The sequence below is a fragment of the Chiloscyllium plagiosum genome, chromosome 14, assembly GCF_004010195.1.
Source record: "Chiloscyllium plagiosum isolate BGI_BamShark_2017 chromosome 14, ASM401019v2, whole genome shotgun sequence".
Taxonomy (NCBI): Eukaryota; Metazoa; Chordata; class Chondrichthyes; order Orectolobiformes; family Hemiscylliidae; genus Chiloscyllium; species Chiloscyllium plagiosum.
The window spans coordinates 14,191,387-14,214,866 of NC_057723.1; the positions used below are offsets into that span (position 1 = coordinate 14,191,387).

The 23,480-nt window shown below is 40.2% G+C and overlaps 1 protein-coding gene across 5 annotated transcripts in view; it reads right to left on the bottom strand.

Annotated features, from left to right (window-relative positions):
* Positions 1 to 23,480, bottom strand: part of LOC122556507 (fibroblast growth factor 1-like) — a 46,720-nt gene that overhangs the window by 8,005 nt on the left and 15,235 nt on the right. For 2 of the 5 annotated variants that reach the window (XM_043703220.1, XM_043703217.1), the window contains exons 2-3: positions 5,563 to 5,768; positions 2,665 to 2,768 (exon numbers count right to left, since the gene is read on the bottom strand). In XM_043703220.1, the coding sequence (XP_043559155.1) occupies positions 2,665 to 2,768; positions 5,563 to 5,731 (273 nt within the window). In that variant the 5' untranslated portion in view covers positions 5,732 to 5,768. Of the gene's footprint in view, positions 1 to 2,664; positions 2,769 to 5,562; positions 5,769 to 8,827; positions 8,953 to 18,068; positions 18,557 to 23,480 lie in introns of those variants that run through there. The other 3 variants (XM_043703219.1, XM_043703218.1, XM_043703221.1) reach the window with 3 other exon arrangements.

Sequence of the window (23,480 nt, forward strand, 5' to 3'; positions counted from 1 at the left end):
TAGTGTTTTCAAATAAATCCATTGGACTATAACCTGGTGTCATGTGATTTCTGACCTTGTCCAACCCAGTACAACGCCGGCACCTCCACATCATGGCTATGTGAAGGGAGAGCAGCAAGCAAACTGGCAAGAAAGCCTAATCTTCAATCCTGTCTGTACTGCCAACCATGATAATCATTTTTTGAGCAGAAACAAGGCAAAACTCTACCATTACTGGGAGTTGGAGAAGTTTGTTTGCTAGTTAAAAGATTGTGATTTGGTCAGATTTCTTCAGTCCAGCAACTGTGAGTTTGATAGTTGCTTTTCCCCAGTTGCTCGTCCAGTTTGTTTTGTGTTTATTGGGGGTGGGGTGAGGGGCTGTAGCTTTCCTGAGCTCAAAGAGGACAGGTGAGTCCTGTTTCCTTTGTCTCATAACAGTAATTTGCAAAGACGTTACCTCCCCTATACTTATCTCTTAGAGCGGAGTCAAGCTGTGGGATGTGATTAATGGCCTGACAGGAAGGAACAGGAGAATAGAATAGCAAAGAAGGAAAGCAAAGAGAGGGTGGAATGAGAGAAGGAAGCTGTTATGGACAAATGTGTCATTGTGAAGGCTCCTTTGTAGTCAATGTATCAGACAGCACATACATCTGTTTCAACTGTGGTGGAGGGGAAGGTTAAGTGAACACCTGTTTTACTGACGTTTGTTGGATATTAAATATTGGTCATAGGAATTGGGAGAACACCTCTGCTCTTCTCTGACGCAGTGTCATAGGGATTTAAGACTCACCAGGCCCTGATTTGTGTCTCATCTGAAAGACAGCACCTCCAACAGCACACTGTCAGTACTGCATCAGCAGGGTCTGCCTAGATTGTATGGCTCAGCCATACTTAGCCTGAGGTGGGAATTTCATTCCGTTCCCTCATCTTAACTTTGTTCTTCCTCAGTGCCAGACATATTTGGAAATCTTGCCTATTAGTTGCCATTCATCAGCTAGGTTATTGAATTAGGAGTTGAGCCAAAGAGATTATGGACTTCGCACACTTGATGCTTTGTCTCTCTCTCATGAAGGATGACCTTAACCTGCTGAGTCAATGCCTTGCAACAACAACATATGGCACCTTTAACATAATCAAACATCTCAATGCACTTCACAAGAACATTATGTAGCAGAGTATGCACTGAGTCACATAGAAGATATGAAGTCAGGTGATCAGAAGCTTGGTCAAATTGGCAGATTTTAACAAATGCCTTAAAGAGGAAAGTGAGGTAAGAAGGAGAGAAGGGGAGATGTGGGGAGGAACTTCTTGAGTTTGGGGTTTATAAAACTGAAGTACGTGCATTATTGATGGAGCAATGATGATTGGTAGTCAGCTTTGGCAAGTACAAAACACAAATGCTTTTGGTGTTTGAGGATTCTGATTTGCTTGGGTCTCTGCCTATGGATTAATTGCTTCTTCTGGCGAACGCTTAATGTAGAGAATTGGTTCCCAATTAATTGAAACATAGATCATCAAGGGTCTTGTAAGGACTGATGTGAGGAAGATGTTTCCTCTCATGGCCCGTTTAAAGAGATGAGGCTTTTTTTTCCTCACGCTGGTTGGGAGTCTTTGGAACTCATTTCCTGAAAAGCTGAGAAAGCAAATGCTTGAATCTTTTTAAGGCGGAGATTATACATTCTTGGTAAGCAATGGAGTAAAAGGTTATCTTGGCGGGGGGGGGAAATCATGGATTTGAGATTACAATCAGATCAGCTGCGATCTTAGGGTCATAGAGTCATATGGCACAGAAACAGACCAGTCAGTCCAACTTGTCAGTGCTGACCAGGTACCCTAAACTGAACTAGTCCCATTTGCCTGCTTTTGCCCCGAACTCCCCCGCTGAACTTCTCCACTTCTATGTTTGTCTGTCTGTCTGTCTGTTTGTCTGTCTCTCTCCTCCTTCAAGATCCTCCTTTAAACAGACCTCTTTGACTAGGCTTCCAGTCACCTCTCTTAATATCTCCCTTTGTGGATCAGTGACCAAAGAATCACCTCGTGATATCTTTAACTGCACTGAAAATGTTATATCAATGCATAACTGTTGCATGACTGTAATGCTGCTTTCCTGAGACTAGATCCTAAAGGCGAAATCCTGGAACTCTATCGCTAACAGCAGAATAGGTGGATTGCAATGGTTTAGGAAGGTGGCTGTCTACCACCATTTCCAGGCAGTGGGAGCTGGATTAACAAATGCTGGGCCTCGCCAGTGACATCCATGTCCTGTGAAAGAATAAATATAAAAATAGATATTGACTAGATTTGTCCAACAGAATTTATTTGAAATCACAAGCTTTCGGAACGTAGCCCCTTCATCCCAAAATTAGGGAAAGGATAAGTACAGCTAAGTAGTATTGTTGATCATGATTATAACACATTATTGAATACGGGAGCAGGCTTGATGGGCCAAATGGCCTACTCCCACTCTTATTTCTTATTATGAACGGTTCCCACCTACAGATTCAAATGCAAGCATTAACTTTCAGGATAGGAAGGGGTCAAGAGATCCCATTTGGGAATCCATCAATAAAGAATTTGATTAGGGCTACTTTATTGAGCAACAGTGTTATTTTAACTGCAGATACAGAGTACAATAAACATTCAAATGTGAAAAGTGAGCAAAATACAATAGGGGTGTCAACTTACTGAGGAATTAAGCTGTCCCAGTTCGCTCATTGCTAGGTAGCGCCCAGATTCAATCCCTTGAATGGTCACCACTCCTCTACTTACAGCTTGTAGCTGGAGGCGAACTGGAGAGGGATGAATTATATTCAGGATGACACAACCAAACCTAAAGATACACCAAACACAGAGTTCCATTCTGAACTGCATTTGCCGTCTGCATGGATCCCTCTAATGTTAGAAGATCCCATTCAGGAAGTATTACATCTGCACCAACATTTTGCTGTGCTCTGTGAACTGCACATTGACAATACAAAACACTAAACCACTAGATAGCCTCATCATAACTCAGAGTGAATCACACCATAGAGTCATCCTGTTTTGAAATGTTGAATAAGATTAAACAATGATGATTTGTCCCACAGCTTTAGGAGGTCAGTGCATTTGATGTAGCTGCTTTGATCGTTTCTGACTTCTTCCTTTCCTCATTGCGGACTGTTGTTAAATTAACATACTGATGCAGAGAGAGAGAGAGAGAGAGAGAGAAATGCAAAAGAGATAGAGCAGAAGAGAATGCAACCAAGTGAGCCTAAGTTGCATTCATATCAGGTTTTGGAGGCAATTCTAAAAATCCAATTGGATCAGTATTCAGTTTGTCATAAAAGCATAAGAACTAGGAGCAGAAACATGCTGTTGAATCCATCAAGCTTGCTCCGCCATTCAAAGAAATATAACTGATCAGAGTGTGATCTTGGCTTTACCTTCTTGTCTGTGCCCCCATATCTCTCAACTCCCTTAAGTCAATCCCTCAGACACATTTGATCTTAAAATTTACCTATTATGGTGCCATGCAAAAATGTAACCCATTAGTTTGGTAACATTGTAATGTTCCATCTATATCTGCTACCTCTGCCCTCTTACAGGAAAATAGACACGATATTAAACTGCGCACTTCAGGAGGTCCCAGGATGCTGGTCCATTTCAATGTTACATTTACAAGAACACTTCCGGGAATGAAAAACTTCAGTAATGCAGATAGACTTAAGCATGTGGGATTGTTCTCCTTGGAAAGAGAAGGCTGAGAGGAGATTTAATGGATATGCCAAAAATCATGGGCGGGCTGGGCAGTGTAGGTAGGGAGAAGTTGTTCTCGCTCATAAAAGAGATTTAAAGTGATGTACAAATGCGGCAAGGATAACATGAGGAAATACTTTTTACACAGCGAATGGTTAAGACACTGCTTGGAAATGTGGTACAGTTGGAATTGAGGCATTCAAGATGATATTTGATGATTATCTGGATAGAAATGGTGCATAGGGATGGAAAAAAGGCAGGAGATTGACATTGGGCAATATAGCTGGCAGGGTGGGCTGAATGGCCTCATTGTGCATTTTAACAAGTTTGTGACTCAGTGAGGTGAATTTGCAAAAGCTAGAGGTATTGCAATTAGTATCAGTATCAGACGATTAAGAAAGGAAAATATATTATTGTTTCCAAATGCCATCACCAATCCCTTACATTATATGCAGGGCATTATTGAGAAGGGACAGTGGAATTAAAGGTAATGTTTCTGTAATGCCCTCAATCTTCATGGAGAGTTGGAAAACTTAAATATATTTAAATTGGGCTCCTACGCTGCGACTTGATATTTGGGTTGAGATTTATTGATGCTGCATACATTTCTAGAAGCCAAAAAGACTCAGCAATGAAGGGGCAATGTGAGCTGCTGATTTCCTGAGGAAAATAGAGGTAGTTCTTTTCAGCACTTCCTGTGGACCAACTGGAAAAGTGATAGCACCCTTACACCAAAAAAGGAGTCTTGGTCTCATACAGACCTTCATACAGTCATTCACAATTCCCCTTCCCCCACCCTGCCTAACCCCATTCACTAGTTTCTCCCCAGTCCCATCCCACTCACCCCCTCCCAAGCTCAGTCCCAAATGCCTGCCTTAACCCCTTGATTGCCAGTCTTCCCACCCGCCTGACTCAATCACCAGCCACCACTCACTGTGATTCTCGCCAGTTTTGCACTCTCCCCAACCCTATCTGGCAGGATTGCCTCCTGCCTGCCAGTTCAGGTGGTCTATTTGCTCAACTGTTGGGAAATAGAGCTAGAATATAAAAATAAAGCCACTAAGATTGATGGGGCATCATTACCTCTGGACTTTGGTCATTTTCAGCTTCACGTTCACTTCCCCTTCCCCGCCTTTAACCCCTAATATAAATAGTGGGACTCCAGGCTATGAAAATACATCAGCAAATCCAGATGAAAGGAGAAATTGCATTAACTGGGTTGTCACATATGCTTAAATTGTTCCCAGAGATGCAAAAATGACAAATTGTCTCTTGGAACAGAACCCAGATGATGTGGGCCTGGGAGAGGAAAAATGATAACAAGATTATAGAAAACTGATTTGAATTTAGAGTTTAACATTTAAGACAGATATCAATAGATGTGTAGATATTAAAGCTTTCAAGCGAAATGGGCAGTGTGGGAAAATAGATAGTGTAGGAAAATGACTTTCAGGGAGAAAATCAGCCATAATCTACTTGAATGGTGGAGCAGAACTGAGGGGCCAAATAGCCTCATCCTGCTGCTATTTCCTAAGTTCCTTGCGTACTTGCAGTGAGCAACAGTCAGCTTCATTGTGAAAACTGCATGGTCATTGTCCTGTAAATTATAAATGCTTTAAGAAAAAGTTCAAATGATTGTACTGAGAAACTAACAAGGCATTAGCATTTTCAGATTTTTGTCTCCCTAAAACGCCACTGGAAACCTTGTTCTCCTGACTGCTAAGAAGTCCTTAGTGAATTGAACTTGGAAAATTACGAAGCAGTTACCAAGCAACACAAGCCCAAACACACACATAAACACACACTTTAACAATGCAGTATACATGAAGGCTGAAAAAGAATTCTCACTGTATGCATCGCTGCGGTCTCTCGTCCCCTCTACTTGTCCGTCAGGGAGAAGTCGAACAAAGTACCCTCCATTTGCACAGTACAAGAGCTTTGGGTCTTTGTAGTTCACCAGAAAGTGATTAAAGGAATTGGACAAGTCTGATAAACTTGTCACCTTTCCAGCATCCATGTTGCCTCCAGCACAGTGTTCATATGGCTCTTCTCCCCTGCAATAAATCAATGGGCATATAACAAACCATGCACTTTAAGGAATGCCAGTTTAGGAAACAAAAATATGAGGAATTAGAAGTCTACATCACAACTGTAATTATGTATTTTCTAGGCTTTTTTTCACCCTGAGACCTATTCCCCTCTTTTTCCACAAGTTCTTGTATCTTCCCCAGATAGTTCACAGGCACTGGTAAGCTATTCAGCAGCAAAAGGCCACACACTCACATCTGATCTTTTTATCATCTGAAACAAACACACGCATAAACAGCTTAGGCATGGGCAGGAAAACTCATACAAACTTTCTAGAAGATTCCAGCAATCAGGGTCAGAAATGTGGGTGATTTTCCATTAATTTATTCCAACCACTAGTCCAGCTGCAGCATGTAGTCTGAAGGATGCACTGCAGCAACTCATCAGGGTATCTTCAACAGGAGCCTCCAAAGCCATGATCTTCACCATCTGGAAGGGTTAAGGCAACAAGTGCATAGGAAAACCATTCATTTCCAGTTCCCTTCCCTGCCACATCTCATTCCAACTTGAACATTTATTGCCACTGCTGCTTGTTTGTCAACTGACCAAAATACTGAAAACCCCAAATTAGCAGCCCTGCAGGATCATCTTCAACCACATGGACTGCCTCAAATCAAGAAGATGACTCATTGCTACAGTAATTCAAGGTGGGTCACAAAGTGTTGGTTTGCCAGGGAAGTGGGACTTCAGCGGTTCAAGAAGGCAGCTCACCACCACCTTCTCCGGGAAAACTATGGATGGACAATTCATGCTGACCCAGCCAGCGACACCCACATCCCCAAATGAATATAAACAATCCTGGAAACCAGCAATAAATACAGTTTGGACTAGAATCCTGTTTAAGGCTGAAGGGAAGTCAGGTAAATCAATTTCATTTGCACTTCATGTGAAAGGAGATGTATTTGTCTCTCAACCTTTCTCAGCCTTACGTGAATGTCATAATTGTGTTTAAAATAAAAATATACTGATCAGGCAGACTGCCAGAAGTGAACTGAACCAGATGTTGTGATTTGTACCAATAAGGGACACTTATTTAAATATAAAAAGCAACAAGAATTTAATGCAAAAAGCAAAAACTAATTTTTTTCAAGACCACAGGAATTTTCCCCACTGTACTGGCCAATTACTTATTCCTCAGCCAGCTTTACATAGACTGATTATCTGGTCATTAATCACACTGCTGTTTGTGGGAGCTTGCTGTACACAAATTGTGTTATTTATGACATTACAGGAACTATTACACTCAATTGACTCAATCACCTAAATGACTCAAAGACATCAAAAGAACGGTGGAACTCCAAATCTTTAATTCTATTAAGTAAGAATCAAATTCCACTTTTATTTTTTTTAAATAAGAAGTCTGCAACAAAAAAACTTGACTTTTTTTAAGGTTTGGCCCTGTAGGCTGCACTGGCATTTATAGCTCATCCCTAGTTGCCCTTGAGAATATAATAGTGAGCTGCACTCTTGAATTGCTGCAAACCATTTATAGAATCATTGCGTCATATCGCAACTTCTTCAATCATTCCTCATTACTGAAGTTTCTCATTCTTGGAATTATTCTTGTAAATCACTTCTGCTCTCTCTTCAGTATCTTCACATCTTTCCTGTATTGCGACACCCACAACTATACACAATACTCCAGCTGAGGTCTAACAAGTGTCTTGTACAAGTTCAGCATCACTTCCTTGCTGTTGTATGCCTATTAATAAAGCTGAAATCTCTGCACACTTTACTAACTGCTTTCTCCACTTGTCCTGTCACCTTTAATGATCTGTGCACATGTACGCCCAGGTATTTCTGCTCCTGCACCCACTTTAGAATTGTACCCCTATTTTATATTGTCATTCAATGTTCTTCGTACATGCAGAAAGCTTATTTCACCTTATGGAAGAGTCGAAGACCAGAGGGGAAAATCTTATGATGAATAGAAGGTAGTTGATGAAGCAGCTGATGATTGTTGGATCTCGTAAACTACCCTGAGGGACTCTTTTGGTGCAGTGGTTATGTCCCTACGTCTGGGGTTCAAGTCCCACCCGCTTCAGGTATGTGTTATAGCATATCTAATCAGGTTGATTAAGAAGTATCTACACTGAGGAATTCCTGTAGAGCTGAGATGACTGACCTCCAACAACTCCAACCATATTCCTTTGAGTCATACCAAGCACAAAGCAGTGGAACATTGCTACTGATTTTAGTTTTGCTCCTTGACACTCAATCAAAAGCTTACTTGATGTCCAAGGCAGTCACTCTCACCTCCCCTCTATAATTCCACTCTTTTGTCCATGTTTGAATCCAGACTGTTATGAGGTCAGAAGTCAGAGGTTGAGTGGCCCTTGCAGATCCCAAACTGAGTGACAGTGAGCAGGTTATTGCTAAGCAAGCGGTGTTTGGCAGCACCGTTGATCACACCTCCCATCACTTTACTGAAGTTTGAAAATAGATTGATGCGGCAGTAATTGGTTTGTTGAGATTTATTGTCAATTCTGCACAATTTTCCACAGTGTTGGGTAGATGTCAGTGTTGTAGCTTTACTGGAACAGCTCGGCTAGGGGTATGGCACATGCTGAAGCTCCAGTGTTAATTATTACTGTTGGACCATTATCAGGACAAACAGTCTTTACAGTGACGTGTCATCAGCAGTTAGGAACCTGTTTTTGCTTAGTATCTTCACTGTTTGTATTTTGCTCATTGGCTGAGTTGCTCTGTATCCATCATGGAGCCTGCAGCTAATTCTAATCATTTTTCCAGCAAATTGTGGTGTGCATACACCGTTGGAGGAACAGGTAACAGGTTCATTTAGGGGTATTCACTACCAATATCACTAGTGTAGTGAAAATGTTGCTTCATCAATCCCTCGGCGAGGAGAGGAACATTTCTCTAACAGATGAGCCTTCTTGTGTTAACACACAGGGTGTCTCTGATTTATGAACTTCCGACCTACAAACCTTTGCACTTACAAATATAATCCTAAATATGGGGTGTAATTATAAAGACCTGACATGCAAACATTTCCTGTACTTACGAACAGCTGCTTTATATTGTTCTGCATTGTGTTCCGACTTGTGTACAAATCGACTCACAAAAGAATTCAGGAACGAAACCCATTCACAACGTGAGGACTGTCTGCACAGCACTTGCTATAGATCTTCATTGTGAGTGGCGCAATCAACTCACAAGTTGCCCAGAGCAATAACTAGGTTTGAAGGAATATGACCCGACCACTAAATTAGCGTTGCTTTGTGGTAGAATGTACAAAAGTTTCACAGAAACTAAACGTAAACCACATTGTTTCTCTGCAGTGACAGGAAGCAGCAGAGAACACAATAATAAATGACTGAGACAATCGCCTCCAACTGAATGCCTTAAAATCCCTCGGATTGTCTGAGGTCATGTACATATTAGGACATGTCTGAAGCACTCTGTAAGCAATGAGCTGACTTGGACTGGGCAAGACCTAGAAAGAGCACACAGTTTTTGAATGTTTTTGAGATTTATAACACAAGCACAGTATCCACTAATTAAAAGAGTTTTGAGGAGCTGCTGTATAACCACGATAAAAAGTTTGAACAATTCCAATTTTGGGAATGCTTTCTGGGCCGTCATCCAAGACTGTGCCAAAATAAAATGATGACGCTGCCTGAAGTGATGAATTTTCTCATCTAGTTTTATAAATACCAGCTTGACGTCCTGTTTTTTTCAACATTGACTGTTCCTTCAACAGGATAGGTTCAGGAACGACGGTTCCCCTTGGTGGGGTTAAATTCAAGTGGTAACACAATGTCAGAAAAAGGGGTTGCCCATTTAGAAACAAGATGATGATGAAGAATTTCATGGAGATGGAATTTCTGTTTTGGAATTCTCTAACCCAGAGGGCTGTGATTGTTGTTTCATTAAATATATAGATTTACTGGAAAGGGTGCAAGAAGGATTTACAAGGATGTTACCAAGTCTGGAGGATTTGAGTTATAAGGAGGCTCTGGATATGCTGGGAGTTTTTTCCCCAGGAGTGTAGGAGGCTGATTTATAAAATTGTGAGGGGCATAGATAAAGTCTTTTCCCCAGGATACGAGAGTCCAAAACTAGAGGGCATAGGTCTAAGGTGAGTGGGGAAAGAATTAAAAAGGACCTGAAGGTAATGCTTTCACACAGAGCGTGGTGTTTATATGTACTGAGCTGCCACAGCAAGTGATAGAGGCAAGTACAATTACAAAATTTAAAAAACATTTGGACAGGTACATGGATAGGAAAGGTATAGAGGGATGTCGATCAAATGCAGGGAAATGGGACGAGTTAAGTTTACCAAACCTAGTTGGCATGGACAAGTTGGGATGAAGGGTCTGTTTCCATGCTGTGTGACTCTATGACTCTATTTATGAATGAAATATGTTTATTGAATATGTACAAGGCAGAGACGAACAGATTTCTAAATATTAAAGACATCAAGTGACATGGGGGATAGTGTTGGAGAATGGCATTGAGACAGAAGTCAACCATGATCTAGAATAATGGCAGAGCAGGCCAAAGGAGCTGTTCCTATTTCCTATGTTCCAAAGGTCAGGTGTTGTGGATTGAAAGATAAATATTAACTGTTATTCTCCTGCTTTTCTTTGATAAAATTCCTTGGGATATTTTACATTCAGCTAAGATAAAAGTGAGGCCCTGATTTGGCACCTGATCCAAAGGATGGGACCTCTGGACAGTGCAGCCCTCGTTCTGTACTGTAACAGACTGCCGGTCTTGATTTTGGACTCAGGTTTCTGGAGTGGATCTTGATCTATGATCTTAGATTCAAAGATAGAGAAAGTTACAACTGAACTATAGCTGTAACCATGAACCCAGGGGAGAACAGATAAATATGAGTTACTCTGGATTGAGCAACAACAGGCATGGGGTAGTTGTAGAGAAAGATACAAGATACTTAGGACTTGAGATTCATAATGAAGCTTTCTAACAACTATTGACATTACGAAAGATCGCCATACATCTGGTAATCCAACTGGCCCTGTGATGAAGCTCCAATAATGGATAATATTCTTAGCTAAGCTTGCAAAAGAGTGACAGGTTTGCTTGGCTGACATTTTTTGTTCCCTCGTAGTGTTTTTCTTTTATTTTCTCTTTGAATAATTTTTTCAATGCCTGCATGCTTATTTAGACAAGACTAGGAGTTGTGAAGTGTATAAAAGCTTATTATCATTAATACTGTGCATGGCTGTGCTTGATTAACGCCTATTTGAAGTTTAAGTTGTACATTTTTTCGCAGCAGATTTTTGAAGTTTTGTTCGTTATTGTCTCAACTCAATTATAATTTCATAGACTTTCCAGACTTGGGAAAAGCTCATTCACTCCTTAAAAATTGGGAGAATGGCATATAGGATACATGGGGATACGGAAGGCATTAGGAGTATGAAGAGTGATGGAGGGCACATGGGAGACATGAGGGAACACATGGGGAGATTGGTGTCATATGGGTGGCTGGGGAATGAGGGATGATGGACCTGATACTCATAAACGCAACCTAGCTAATAAAACAAATAACAAAGAACAAAGAACAATATATCACAGGTATAGTCCCTTCGACCCACTGAGCTTATGCTGACACAAGATGATTTTTAAATTAAAAACCTTTTGCCTCTACATTGTTCAAATTCATCAATTTCTTGCCTATTCATGTATCTGTCAAGATTCCTGTTAAGTGTCGCTTTGTAGCTGCTTCTACCCTTTTCACTGGCAGTGCATTCAGCCTCTGTTAAAAATAAATTGCCTCTTGCATCTCCTTTAATCTTTCCCCCTTTTATCTTAAACCAATGTCCCTGAGTAATTGACATTTCTACCCTGGGAGAACACTTTGACCGTCCATTCTATCCATGTCTCTCAAAGTTCTGTAAACCTCTGTCGGGTTACCCCTCAGCTTCCGATGTTCAAGTGGAAACATTCCGAATATGTCCAATCTCTCATCATAGCTAACACCATCCAAGTGTACTGCCTGGTTAACCTTTTCTGTACCTTCTCCAATGCTCTCACATCTATTGGATAATGTGGTGACTGGAACTGTGCACAATATGCTATATGTGGCCTAAGTAAAATTCTAACAAGCTGCAACATGACTTGCTAATTTTTCTACTCTATACCCCAAACAACGAAGGCAAGCATACCATATACCTTCTTGATCATCTTGTCCACTTATGTTGCCATTTTCAGGACCTGTATGCCTAAATCCCTCTAGATCTTGATCAGATGGGTCAATGGGCCGGGGAGTGGCAGATGGAATTTAACTTAGATAAATGTGAGGTGCTGCATTTTGGAAAGGCAAATCAGGGCAGGACTTATATTCTTAATGGTAAGGTCCTGGGGAGTGTTGATGAACAAAGAGACCTTGGAGTGCCGGTTCATCAATTCCTCGAAAGTGGAGTCACAGGTAGAAAGGATAATGAAGAAGGCATTTGGTATGCTTTCTTTAATTGTCAGAGCATCAATTAAAGGAATTGGGAGATCATGTTACGGCTGTACAGAACATCGGTTAGGCCATTTTTGGAATACTGTGTGCAGTTCTTGTCTCCCTCCTATCGGAGGAATGTTGTGAAACTTGAAAGGGTTCAGAAAAGATTTACAAGGATGTTACTAGGTTTAGAGGGTTTGAGCTTTAGGGAGAGGCTGAGTAGGCTGGGGCAGTTTTCCCTGTGCATCACAGGCTGAGGTGTGACCTTAAATCATGAGGGGCATGGATAGGATAAATAGACAAAGTCTTTTCCCTGGGCTAGTGGAGTCCAGACCTAGAGGATGAGAGAGGAAAGATATAAAAGATATATAAGGGGCAACATTTTCACGCTGAGGGTGGTCCAGGTATGGAATGAGCTGCCAGAGGAAGTGGTGGAGGTTGCTACAATTACGACATTTAAGAGGCATCTGGATGATGGGTATATGAATAGGAAGGGTTTAGAGGGATATGAACTAAGTACTGTCAAAGGGAGTAGATTAGGTTAGGGTATCTAGATGGCATGGATGAGTTGGACCAAGTTGTTTCTGTGTTGTACATCTCTATGATATTAGGACTATGTTCATGATTCTAAGGTTCGGCCATTTACCGTTTACTTTTCTCTATAATTGAACCTTCAAAAATGCATCCCCTTGCATGTATCCAGATTAAATTTCATCTGCCATTTCTCCGCCCAAGTCTCCAGCCGATCTATATCCTGCTGTATACTCTAGCGATTCCCCTCACTATTTGCAGCTCCCTCAGACATTTTGTCATCCACAAATTTACTAGTCAGACCATTTATATCTCTTCCAAATCATTCATATATAATATATATATTACAAACAACAGGGGTCTGAGCACCAATCTCTGCGCAACACCACTGGTCACAGATCTCGAGTCAGAAAAACATCATTCCACCTCTACTATTTCTTTGTAACCAAGCAGTTCTGAATCCATCTTATCAGCTCACAGTGGATCCCATGTGACTTCACCTTCTGTATCAGTCTGCTATAAGGGACCTAGTTAAATGCCTTGCTAAAGCCCATGTAGACAACATCCACCACCATACCCTCATCAATCATCTTTGTCAGTTTATCAAAAAACTCAATCAAATTTGTGAGCCATGGCCTCCCCTGCCCAAAACCATGTCAACTGTCCATAATAAGTCCATTATTTTCCAAATCCAAGTTAATCCTGAACTTAAGAATCTCCTCCAATAATGTTCGTATCTCTGATGTAAGGCTGACTGGCCTGTGATTACCCAGATTATCCCTGTTGCCTTCTTAAACAAAGGAATATTGACTATCCTCCAGTCCTCTAGTACTTCACTTGTGTCTAGAGAGGATATGAAGATTTCATATTCGGCCCCAGCAATTTCCTCCTTTACCTCTGTCAGTATTCTGGGATAGATCCCATCAGTCTTTGGGACTTGTCTGTATTAATGCTTTTCAAAACATCCAGCACCTCTTTTTATATTGACATACCCTAGAATTTCAACATAACTCTCTCCAGAATCACCACCCCCATTGTCCTTCTTCATAAATTCATCAAGGACCTCACCAGACCCTTTGGCTCCATGCATAAATTTCTTCCTTTGACCTTGAATGGATCTACCCTTTCCCTGGCTTGCTTCTTTTATGCACATATATAAAAAAAAAACATAGGATATTCCTTAATCCAGTTTACTAAGGGTATTTCATGTCTCCGTTCAGCCCTCCTAACTCCTTGTTTAAGTTCTTTCCTGCGTTCTTTGTAGTCCTTGAGAGCTCCATCTGTTTTTAGTTTCCTAAATTTCACATATGCTTCTTTTCTCTTTTTGAGTCAGCTCATAACTTACCTTGTCATCCAAAATTCCTGAATCTTGCCGTCGTTATCTTTTACTTATTCCCACATGGACTTACCCTCAAACTCCAGTCAACATGCCTCAGTTCCTGCCTAATATTATCATAGTTAGGTTTCCACCAGTTTAGTACATTCACCTGAGGATTTATCCTTATTTTTAAGTACCTTAAAACTTAAAGAATTATGATCACTGTTCCCAAAATGCTCCCCCATTGAAGCTTCAATCACTTGGCCAGGCCCAGTAACTGGAGATGGGCTTTCTAGCCTACCAACCTTACCAGCTATGTTGCTGCCTTGACCCTACCTCCAGCGTGTTGAATCAGATTTCACCTTCTCGTGCCTCACCAGAGGAAAAAATAAGGGAGCTCAATCCTCCTTTAATGTAGATGGATCTTTGGAGCCAGGAATGTTCCTATCTCATGCTTCAAAACTCCTCCTTTTTCAGTTTCTATAATTGCATTATACTCCCTTATGATCAGAAAAACAACACAGTAGAGGATCAATTTCACCAATGATTACTGAGGTGAGAACTCAAAGTAGTCACTGTCCATTCTATTAGGGCAGAAGGTAATATACCTGGTAGAGGAATTTCATTGTATGGGTACAATACTTTTTGATAGAGAAAGATTTTGATTTCTAATAGTCTAGTTATGTGTGAGCAGATAACCAGAACTCTGCTGTTAAAGCTTTGTGGAGTCAGCTGTCCTGGATACTAATTAACTGCAGTTCACGTGGAGACAGAGATCACAGTAGCCAGTAGTAAAACCTTTATTAGTCGAGTCTAAGTAAACTAGCCAAAGATGACTTGAATTTATCCCATCCCTTATCAGCTTATACCATCGCTGCCTGAAAGCACTTCATGCTATGAATTATATTTGGTGCATAGAGGATGTTGCCTTTAGGGAGTTTTACAATGATCTCCTCCAGAGACAAGTCAGGAACTAATACCAATAATCACTTCAAAGTGGCAACCTAACTGCACCCTTCGTGTATTTGTTGCCTATTCAAACCTCCTGAGCTAGTATTAGTTCTTTTACTGCAGCATTTCTTTCTTTTTGCAATTTTTCTTCCTTTTTAAACTGTTGGGAAGACCATAAACTTTGTTCCATAGACATCCGTCCCACCACCTCTCTGGCTATTGCATAGCGTTATGATCCTTGTAGAGAACATTAACATGTGAAAAGAAATTCATTCTACCAGTGAATAATTGCAAAAATTACACAAGGTTCCACATTTTAAGATGTTTACTATAACAGTCAAATTAAAAGCAACGTTGACAAAATACTATTTCAACAGACAAATGATACTCTAAACTACAAAAAAGATTCCTTATTTAAGTTTTTAAAATTACTGAAAATTACTGTCACAGTTCCACTTTACTGTGACCCTTAAGCAGGTATTCTACTCTTCTGTAACCAGTCCTAAATTACTCTCAGATCCAGAAAACTTGTTTTCTTTCTTTTCCTTTCAAAGTCAGGCAACTCTTAATCTCAGAATTGACATTGACAGTAAGAGATATATAAGAGATTTTTGCCTCTTGTTAACGGTAGGCAACTTTGCCAGTCTTATTTAAATCTTTAGGAAATTGGTCTGTTCAATTTGAGTGCGAGTTCTCACCCATGGTGAAATGTGGATAACTTATTGGCTTAATCTTTCTGCTCTCTCTCTCTCAGATTCGTGCTCCGACTCTGTGTGAATTTCAATGATATTTAAGAATGTCTGCATTGAACAACTTCCTATGGACTCTTTCTCTTCCATGTCCATCTCCGTGGCAAGATGAATCATATTGGTTTTGTATTCAGGTAGAAAAGCTAATTAACTCTAGACTGCCTAACACCATTCTATCTTACGAATAAGCAGATGGTTTAAAGTATAACCATTTACAAAACCATTTTTAGCATCTCCCTGGGACTTGGAGACTAAATCTATCCACTGTCAGCACAGCAGTTTGAGTCATTGTCTACAAATGTAAATACCTTATACCTTCTTCCCAATAAGATAACTGGCCCTGCCCCTTTAATCTTTAGTAATCAAACAACGAGAGCAGGAGATTTCAGAACAGGTCACATGACTCTTTCATTCCTCTATTTTAAATTAAACTCACATCCCCAAAACAAAACGATTTTATAAAATCCTGCCTTTGTAATGTTTTGGTTGACCGTGCCTGTGTAGACACATAGCATTCTTCAACCCCTGCGTTGATTTTCTGACCCTGTACCTTCTCCATCATAAACTATGTTTATTCTGTGTAATCACCCAATTTAGTCCTGTCTCAATTCATCTGCTGAAACTCTTATCTGTGCTTTCACTGCCTCCAGAGCTGACTCGTCCATTGCTCTCCAGGTGGGTTTCCCCCTTCATGCTGCCCACGAACTTGAGCTGATCCTCAAAAATGCTTGTTTGATTTCACAATGCTCATCAAGTCCCATTGGTCCATCACCTTTGCAATCACTGAGGTACAATATTTTCTTAACACCTTGAATATATAATTCTCAATCTCTGCAAGGTTTCACTCCTCCCTATCTCTAACCCACCCAACCTAAAATCCTCTGAGGGCTTCAACCTTGTGCATCCTGATTTATTTTTACTTAATTTTAGGTTAGATTACCTACAGTGTGGAAACAGGCCCTTCGGACCAACAAGTCCACACTAACCCTCCAAAGAGTAACCCTCCCAGACCCATTTCCCCTACCCCCATTTACCCCTGACTAATGCACCTAACACTGTGGGCAATTTATCATGAGGAGAAAGTGAGGTCTGCAGATGCTGGAGATCAGAGCTGAAAATGTGTTGCTGGAACAGCGCAGCAGGTCAGGCAGCATACAGGGAACAGGGGAATCAACGTTTCGGACATAAGCCCTTCTTCAGGAATGAGGAAAGTGTGTCCAGCAGGCTAAGATAAAAGTCCTAGGCGGAAGATGAGGCGCTCTTCCTCCAATCGTCGTGTTGTTGTGGTCTGGCGATGGTGGAGTCCAAAGACCTGCATATCCTTGGCGGAGTGGGAGGGGGAGTTGAAGTGTTGAGCCACAGGGTGGTTGGGTTGGAGAGGAGAGTGTGTCTCCTGTTTAGAGAATCTTTAATTTGTGTAAAGAGGTGAAATCTGTTTTTTGTTGAAAAACACCAACTAAAAAAGGTAATTGTGATGCAACAATTAAATGTTGAATAATCCCATCCTCCCAAACCAACATTGACTCAGAAGACCAAAACCTAACAATTAGAGGAGCCACTGTGCCAGGTTGTTCTGCCACCCAATAAGATCATGGATGTTTCACAAACACAACTTGTTGCTTTTTCCCCATACCTCTTGATTCCATTTGTAACAAAATCTATCAGTTTTGGTATTGAATATACTCAGCAACTCTGAATCAAAAGCTTTCAGGGGTGGAGAATTTCAATGGTTCACAAACCTTAGAGTGAATGAATTTCTCACTCATCATCATTCTAAACAATTGAACTCTGAGACTGTAATCCATAGTACTAGACTCCCCAGGCCAGGAGAAACAACCTGGACCCACTCTGTCAAGTTCCTTAAGAATTTTACATAGCTCAATTAGATTACATCTCATTATTTTAACCACTGGGAGTGTAGGCTTGGTCTAGTCAATTCTTTTGCATGTGATAGTCTCCTATACCCTGGATATAAAAATAAAATCAGCAAGAAAATTGTATTTAAGTTAGATTGTTTCATATAATCAAAAACTTCCAAGTTAAAATGTCTCGTTTCGAACTGATGAATATACTTTAACTGATTGGTATCTATCTTAACAAGACTTGAGCTGCTCTTGAATATTTCATAGGGGCTTTAACAGTAAAAAAAGTCAGAACACAAAAATCTTTCTCAAGAGGACTTTTGTGTGTGACTATCTCCAATCAGACTACAGCCAATCTATTGGAACTTAGTTGGATAGATTGAAATGTCATGGTTCCAGAAGAATTGTAGACTTACCGATTGTTCTGTGACTGACTTGGCCCCAGAATTAGCAATGATCAGCTTTTTGCTTTGAAATTCGTGCAATTTGCACAGGGGCCTCTTTGAAAAGACAAACCAGGGCTTTCAAACGTAAACCATCTCATTTTCCCCAGAGCATTCTGTGCATTCCTTTCCCCATTTTACCACGAAGTCCTTGTCATTTTTAAATTAACTCCCTCCATACGAACGTGCTGCAGGGATCGCATTCCAGTTAAGTGATGTTGCTTGAAAATATTAAGCTTGTTTTGATAAATTACCCTCCAGACGTTTTTGCTTGAGATAAACTTTAAAAAAGCTGTATCGAGAAAATATAACAGACCATTTAAAATTTAAATCAATTGAATTCCTCAACATCAATGCTCAAGCTATCAGAAATACCTATCTAGGAACAAAATCTGTCCTGTGTCCAGCTTGACACATGTTGATTTTCTCCCAGCAGAAAGAGATGCAATAGGAAATGGATTCTAGAGCAAATGGAGCAGGAGAGAGAGTGTCTTCACAAAGATATTTCTTTCTTTTTCACCAGATCTGCCTGTGAAGTGTTAAATGACAGACTGAGAGAAATAAACAACTTAAATGACATGGAAGTTACATCCGCTTGTCCAACGATAAGGAGACCAAACTGAAAGTTCAGAAACATGAACATACTTTATCATTCACAAACAGATGCTCAGAGAAGAGAGAAAATTATTGCTGGTATCAGATTCTGGTCTGGCCAACAAAAGTTTGGATATCAGATGACAGAACAAAAACACATTTTAAAAAGTAGGATGTGTTTTCACATTGTTAAGATGGTTCACTTGCTGTCACTTTGACCTCTGAGACGGAAGATAGCAGGGTCAAGTTCTGTTCTATAGACCTGGGATTGTGTAATCTTAAACTGGCACTGAGGTGGAGCAGAGAGCAAATGCTCTACTGTTGGAGGTGGTCTACTTCAGCTGAGATTTCAAAATGGGGCCAGTTAGGGTGGATCTAAAACATTGCAGTGTGCGATCTAATGATTGGTTTCCTTGCTCTCTTTGCCAGCAGTACTGTTTCATTTAACGTTCCTGGAAAAGTGACAATTTATCTTGTTTTTATATCTGGGGTATTTCTGTGCAGATAACAGTTGTTGAGTTGTTTACAAAATAGTGCATTGTAGATTTCATAATAATTTATTGTGAAGCCAGTGAGACGGAACTGAGAGATATGATTATCTATGCATCTTTACGGACTGGAGAGAGGCTCTCAAATTAAGTAAAACAATTACAGAGCTATTGGGAAAGAGTTAGAGTGTGGGACTAATTGGTCAGCTCTGTAGAGATGTTCAAACATCTATGTTGGTAGTTAGGGATGGGCAACAAATGTTGGCCTGGCTGGGTAAATCCACATTCCAGAAGAAAACTTTTAAAAAGACACAATACTTAGTAAAGTTTCGATTGCATTATCCCCCATTTTGACCCTTGGGTGAAAGTAGCCAACCTTCAGAGCTGAGGACTACAGGTCATTCTGCTATAATGTGCATTTCTTTAATGCAATATCGCTACAACACAATTGACGAATTGGGGACTTTGTTTCTAAAGTGCAAAGTTTTAAACTGTGTATTGATTATAACCCAATTCTGACCCCATTAGTTTAAATGGTGCTGCTACTACGCGATCTACACAAGAACGGAACTCCTGCGCTATAGCGAAACTGATGATATATGCCTTAATAATCCAATGGATGAAACTTGCTAAAGGATGATGCTCAGAAGACAACTTCAAAATAAACATTAGTTTAACTTTTTTCTGTTTTGCTTCTACTGAAGGGACTCTTGTTATCCTGAAACATCAAATAAGTGATAAGTATTTGGACAAGAAAAGGTTTTTACATATTGCCCTTAACACTTTTCCTCACACATTTTGGACCAATCTCATCAACTTGTATCCCAGAATTCCTAAACAACCAACCACATGAGACTACACAATTTGAATAGTTTTTAATCCTTTTGCAATGTAGCTGTTGCTGGTCAGATTGACATTTGTTGCCCATCTTTAATTACCCTTGAACTGAGTTGATCTCTAGGCTGTTTCAGAGGGCAGTTAAGAACTCATTATATGTCTGTGGGTCTGGAGTCACATGTAGGTGCAGCAGTGGACAGACGACAGATTTCCTTCTCTAAAGAACATTCAGAAACCAGATTCTGGATTGAGTTTTACCATGTGCTTTCATTCTCATACCGAATTTTGTGACAATCAACAATAGTTGCCATTAGTCTGGCTTTCCTTTTAATTCCAGATTTTTATTGAATTAAAATTTCATGATTTACCATGGTGGGATTTGAACATGTCTCCAGAGAATCAACTTGGGACTTCACATTACTACTTCAGTGACATTACACTATACCAACTGTATCTCTTAAGGAAAAGGGATCCAAGCTTTTTGTCTTGAACTTATCAGGACAAACAAAAGAATGCCAAATTTCAGACAATCACAACACTTTATACTACAGGAGAAAGGCTGTTGATTGGCCAAGGTATTGTTATGGAGAAAGCAATAGTGAGTTACATGCTTCTTAAGCTCCTGAGTAATTTAGAAAAAGACGCAAGACTTAAACAGTTTCCAGAAAATGAGTTCTTGAGAATGAATGTATATCACTCTAGCAATTGTACATAAGTTAGGTTATGATCTCGACTGCTTATCTTAAATTGCTGTACAGCTATTAATGACAACCACGATTGTTTCACAAATACTGTCCAATTGCAGTATCACATTCAACAGTAGATGTTTTGTTTCAGGTTTTGCAAGCCCAGACTGGCTGAGTACATTCTGTACTCTGTCTATAATGAACAACGAAAGAAAGATTCCTGACCAAGTTAATTAAAAAGGGTGTTGTTACAATATTAAGGAGCATTCATTCAGGGATACGAACATAAATGTTAGCATTTAAACTGGTATGGTTTGCAGCAACACAAGCATGTTTCTGCATTTTTATTTCAGTTTTCACGCAAGCCAAATTAAAAAGAAATTGGAGGCATTGAGATTAGTGATTAAATAACAGGACCACACTAATTACAGTTCTGCATCTTATCCTCATGCACAATCCTGGAATGACCCTTTAAATGAAAGACAATTATCCTCCTCAAGTCAAAATAATTCAAATTGACTCCGCAGAAACATCCTGCCATCAGTCCTTCTCCCTCTGTGGTCCCAGCAAGGCTATCGGATCCATCCTTTAGTCTGCAGCTGTTATTAATTTAGTTCAACAGCTCACATAGGTTAGCAATGAATTGAAACATTCTGGTTGGAGTTTTACCATGTGCTTTCGTCCTACCGCTTAAAGGAGGTATTCACACCTGTTCTGCAGGCTGCTGACTATGGGTCACTTTATACCATCAGAAGGACTGGAGAACTATTCTTTATTAAAACATTTCAACTATTTAATGGGCACTATCAGTTTTGTTTTAGATGTCAGACCCGGTTTCTTGTTAAGTACATGACAATAATAGAACAACTTTGAACTCTGTACTTGCCTTATTGCCAGTGGCCTGGAAACAACCAATAACAGGAAGTAATCAAAAATGATTATAAGGGAGGGACGAAAGAGTCAAGCGCAGCGTGAGTAAATTTAGCTTGAAGCCGCCTGTTGTTAAAGTAACGATCTCCATGGTAAAATTTTATTCATAAAATTATTGAATCTGACAGCACTGAAGGAGGTCATTTGGCCTATTGGAGTTTCTGCCTCAGATTCATTACCATGGAGATTTCCAGCGACTAGACCGATGCTGGGATGTGTGCCATTTTGATGGCCTGGTAAGGCAAACTCAAATGATTTATAGCCTTAACAGACAGTGTATGTCAGCAACCTGACTGGCACCCAGTAAGGCCACTGGCGAGGTGCTTCTTATTAAGTGCCACACACTCCTGTTCTTGTGAGAGAAAAGTGAACATGCTGGAAACATTTATCCCCATTACCCAGAGTCCTATTCTTTCTTGAACCGATTAAATACTTTTCACTGGAGTTTTGCATTTGTTTGTATTGCGATCATAAATGGTATTTCCCATTGACCAATTTTTCTTTATCATTCATTCACAGGATGAGGGCCAGGCCAGCATTTATTGCCCATCCCTAATTGTTAAAAGTCAACCACATTGCTGTGGGTCTGGAGTCACATGTAGGCCAGACCAGGTAAGGATGGCAGTTTCCTTCCCAAAGCAACATTAATGAACCAGATGCGTTTTTCTTGACAATCATCAATGGATTCATGATCATCATAGATTCTTAATTCCAGATATTTACTGAATTCAAATTCCACCATCTGCCCAGCTCCCCAGAACATTACCTAGGTCTCTGGATTAACAGTACAGCCATCATACCACTAGACCATCACCTCCCCCACTATATTAAAAACTGGATAAAAGCAAATTACTGCAGATGCTGGAATCTGAAACCAAAAGAGAAAATGCTGGAAAATCTCAGCAGGTCTGGCAGCATCTGTAAGGAGATGCTGCCACTTCCCAAAAGATTTGCCCTAGATTCCTCTGCCCTCACTAACCATCATTCATTGCCACCCTTGCTATAATTCTGTGGGTCAACAATTTCCAACTGTGGGAAAACAATTTCTGTTATATTTAATTTTTCCTTTCCTTTAGTTGGTCTCAGAAGCCCAAGGGCTCACCTTGCAGTTACTGAGTTGTTCTGAACACACAAGTAAAACTGATCAGGTTTGTTCATTCTTTAATGATTTAATATTTCAATTCTTTAATAGTACTGCTCTATCTCGCTAGTATTTTTTTCACCTCCTTCCAAGCTCACTGCCTGCTCTTTTGAGTCTGTTTGCACGTAACCCTTATCTAACTTCTCGTTATGAATTTCATCCTAGCTATTTTTGCACATTCCGACCCTTTTTCCAAACAGCTAACATTAACCCCTTCCCAAAAGATTTGCCCTAGATTCCTCTGCCCTCACTAACCATCATTCATTACTACCCTTGCCTCAGTTCCTCATCTGCTGAAACCTTCATGCAACCCTTTGCCAACTTCAGATAATATCTGTCTAATCATCACTTTGCAAACTTCGCAAAGTCCATCCTCCATTAACTTGAGCTCATTCAGACCTCTGTTGCCAATATCCCTACCCCACAATAGGTCCAACTTGATCATTGCCCATTGATTATGTTCTGATATACTTTGAGTCATGACCCCTTCTGCACTTCAATGTTTTCACCCTTTCCTATTTTTGTCTCCTCCTTCAGTCCTAAATTTCTCAATTCCATTGACACTGGCCCCTTTGTAAATTACAATGTATGTCTATTTCTTGAGCTGTCCAGTTTCAATAATTAAACCTTCCCTCCTTCATTTGTATTTCTATGCCATATTCTTCTGTAAGACCTTGCTTCAATCTCAACTCATTGACCAAGTGTTCTT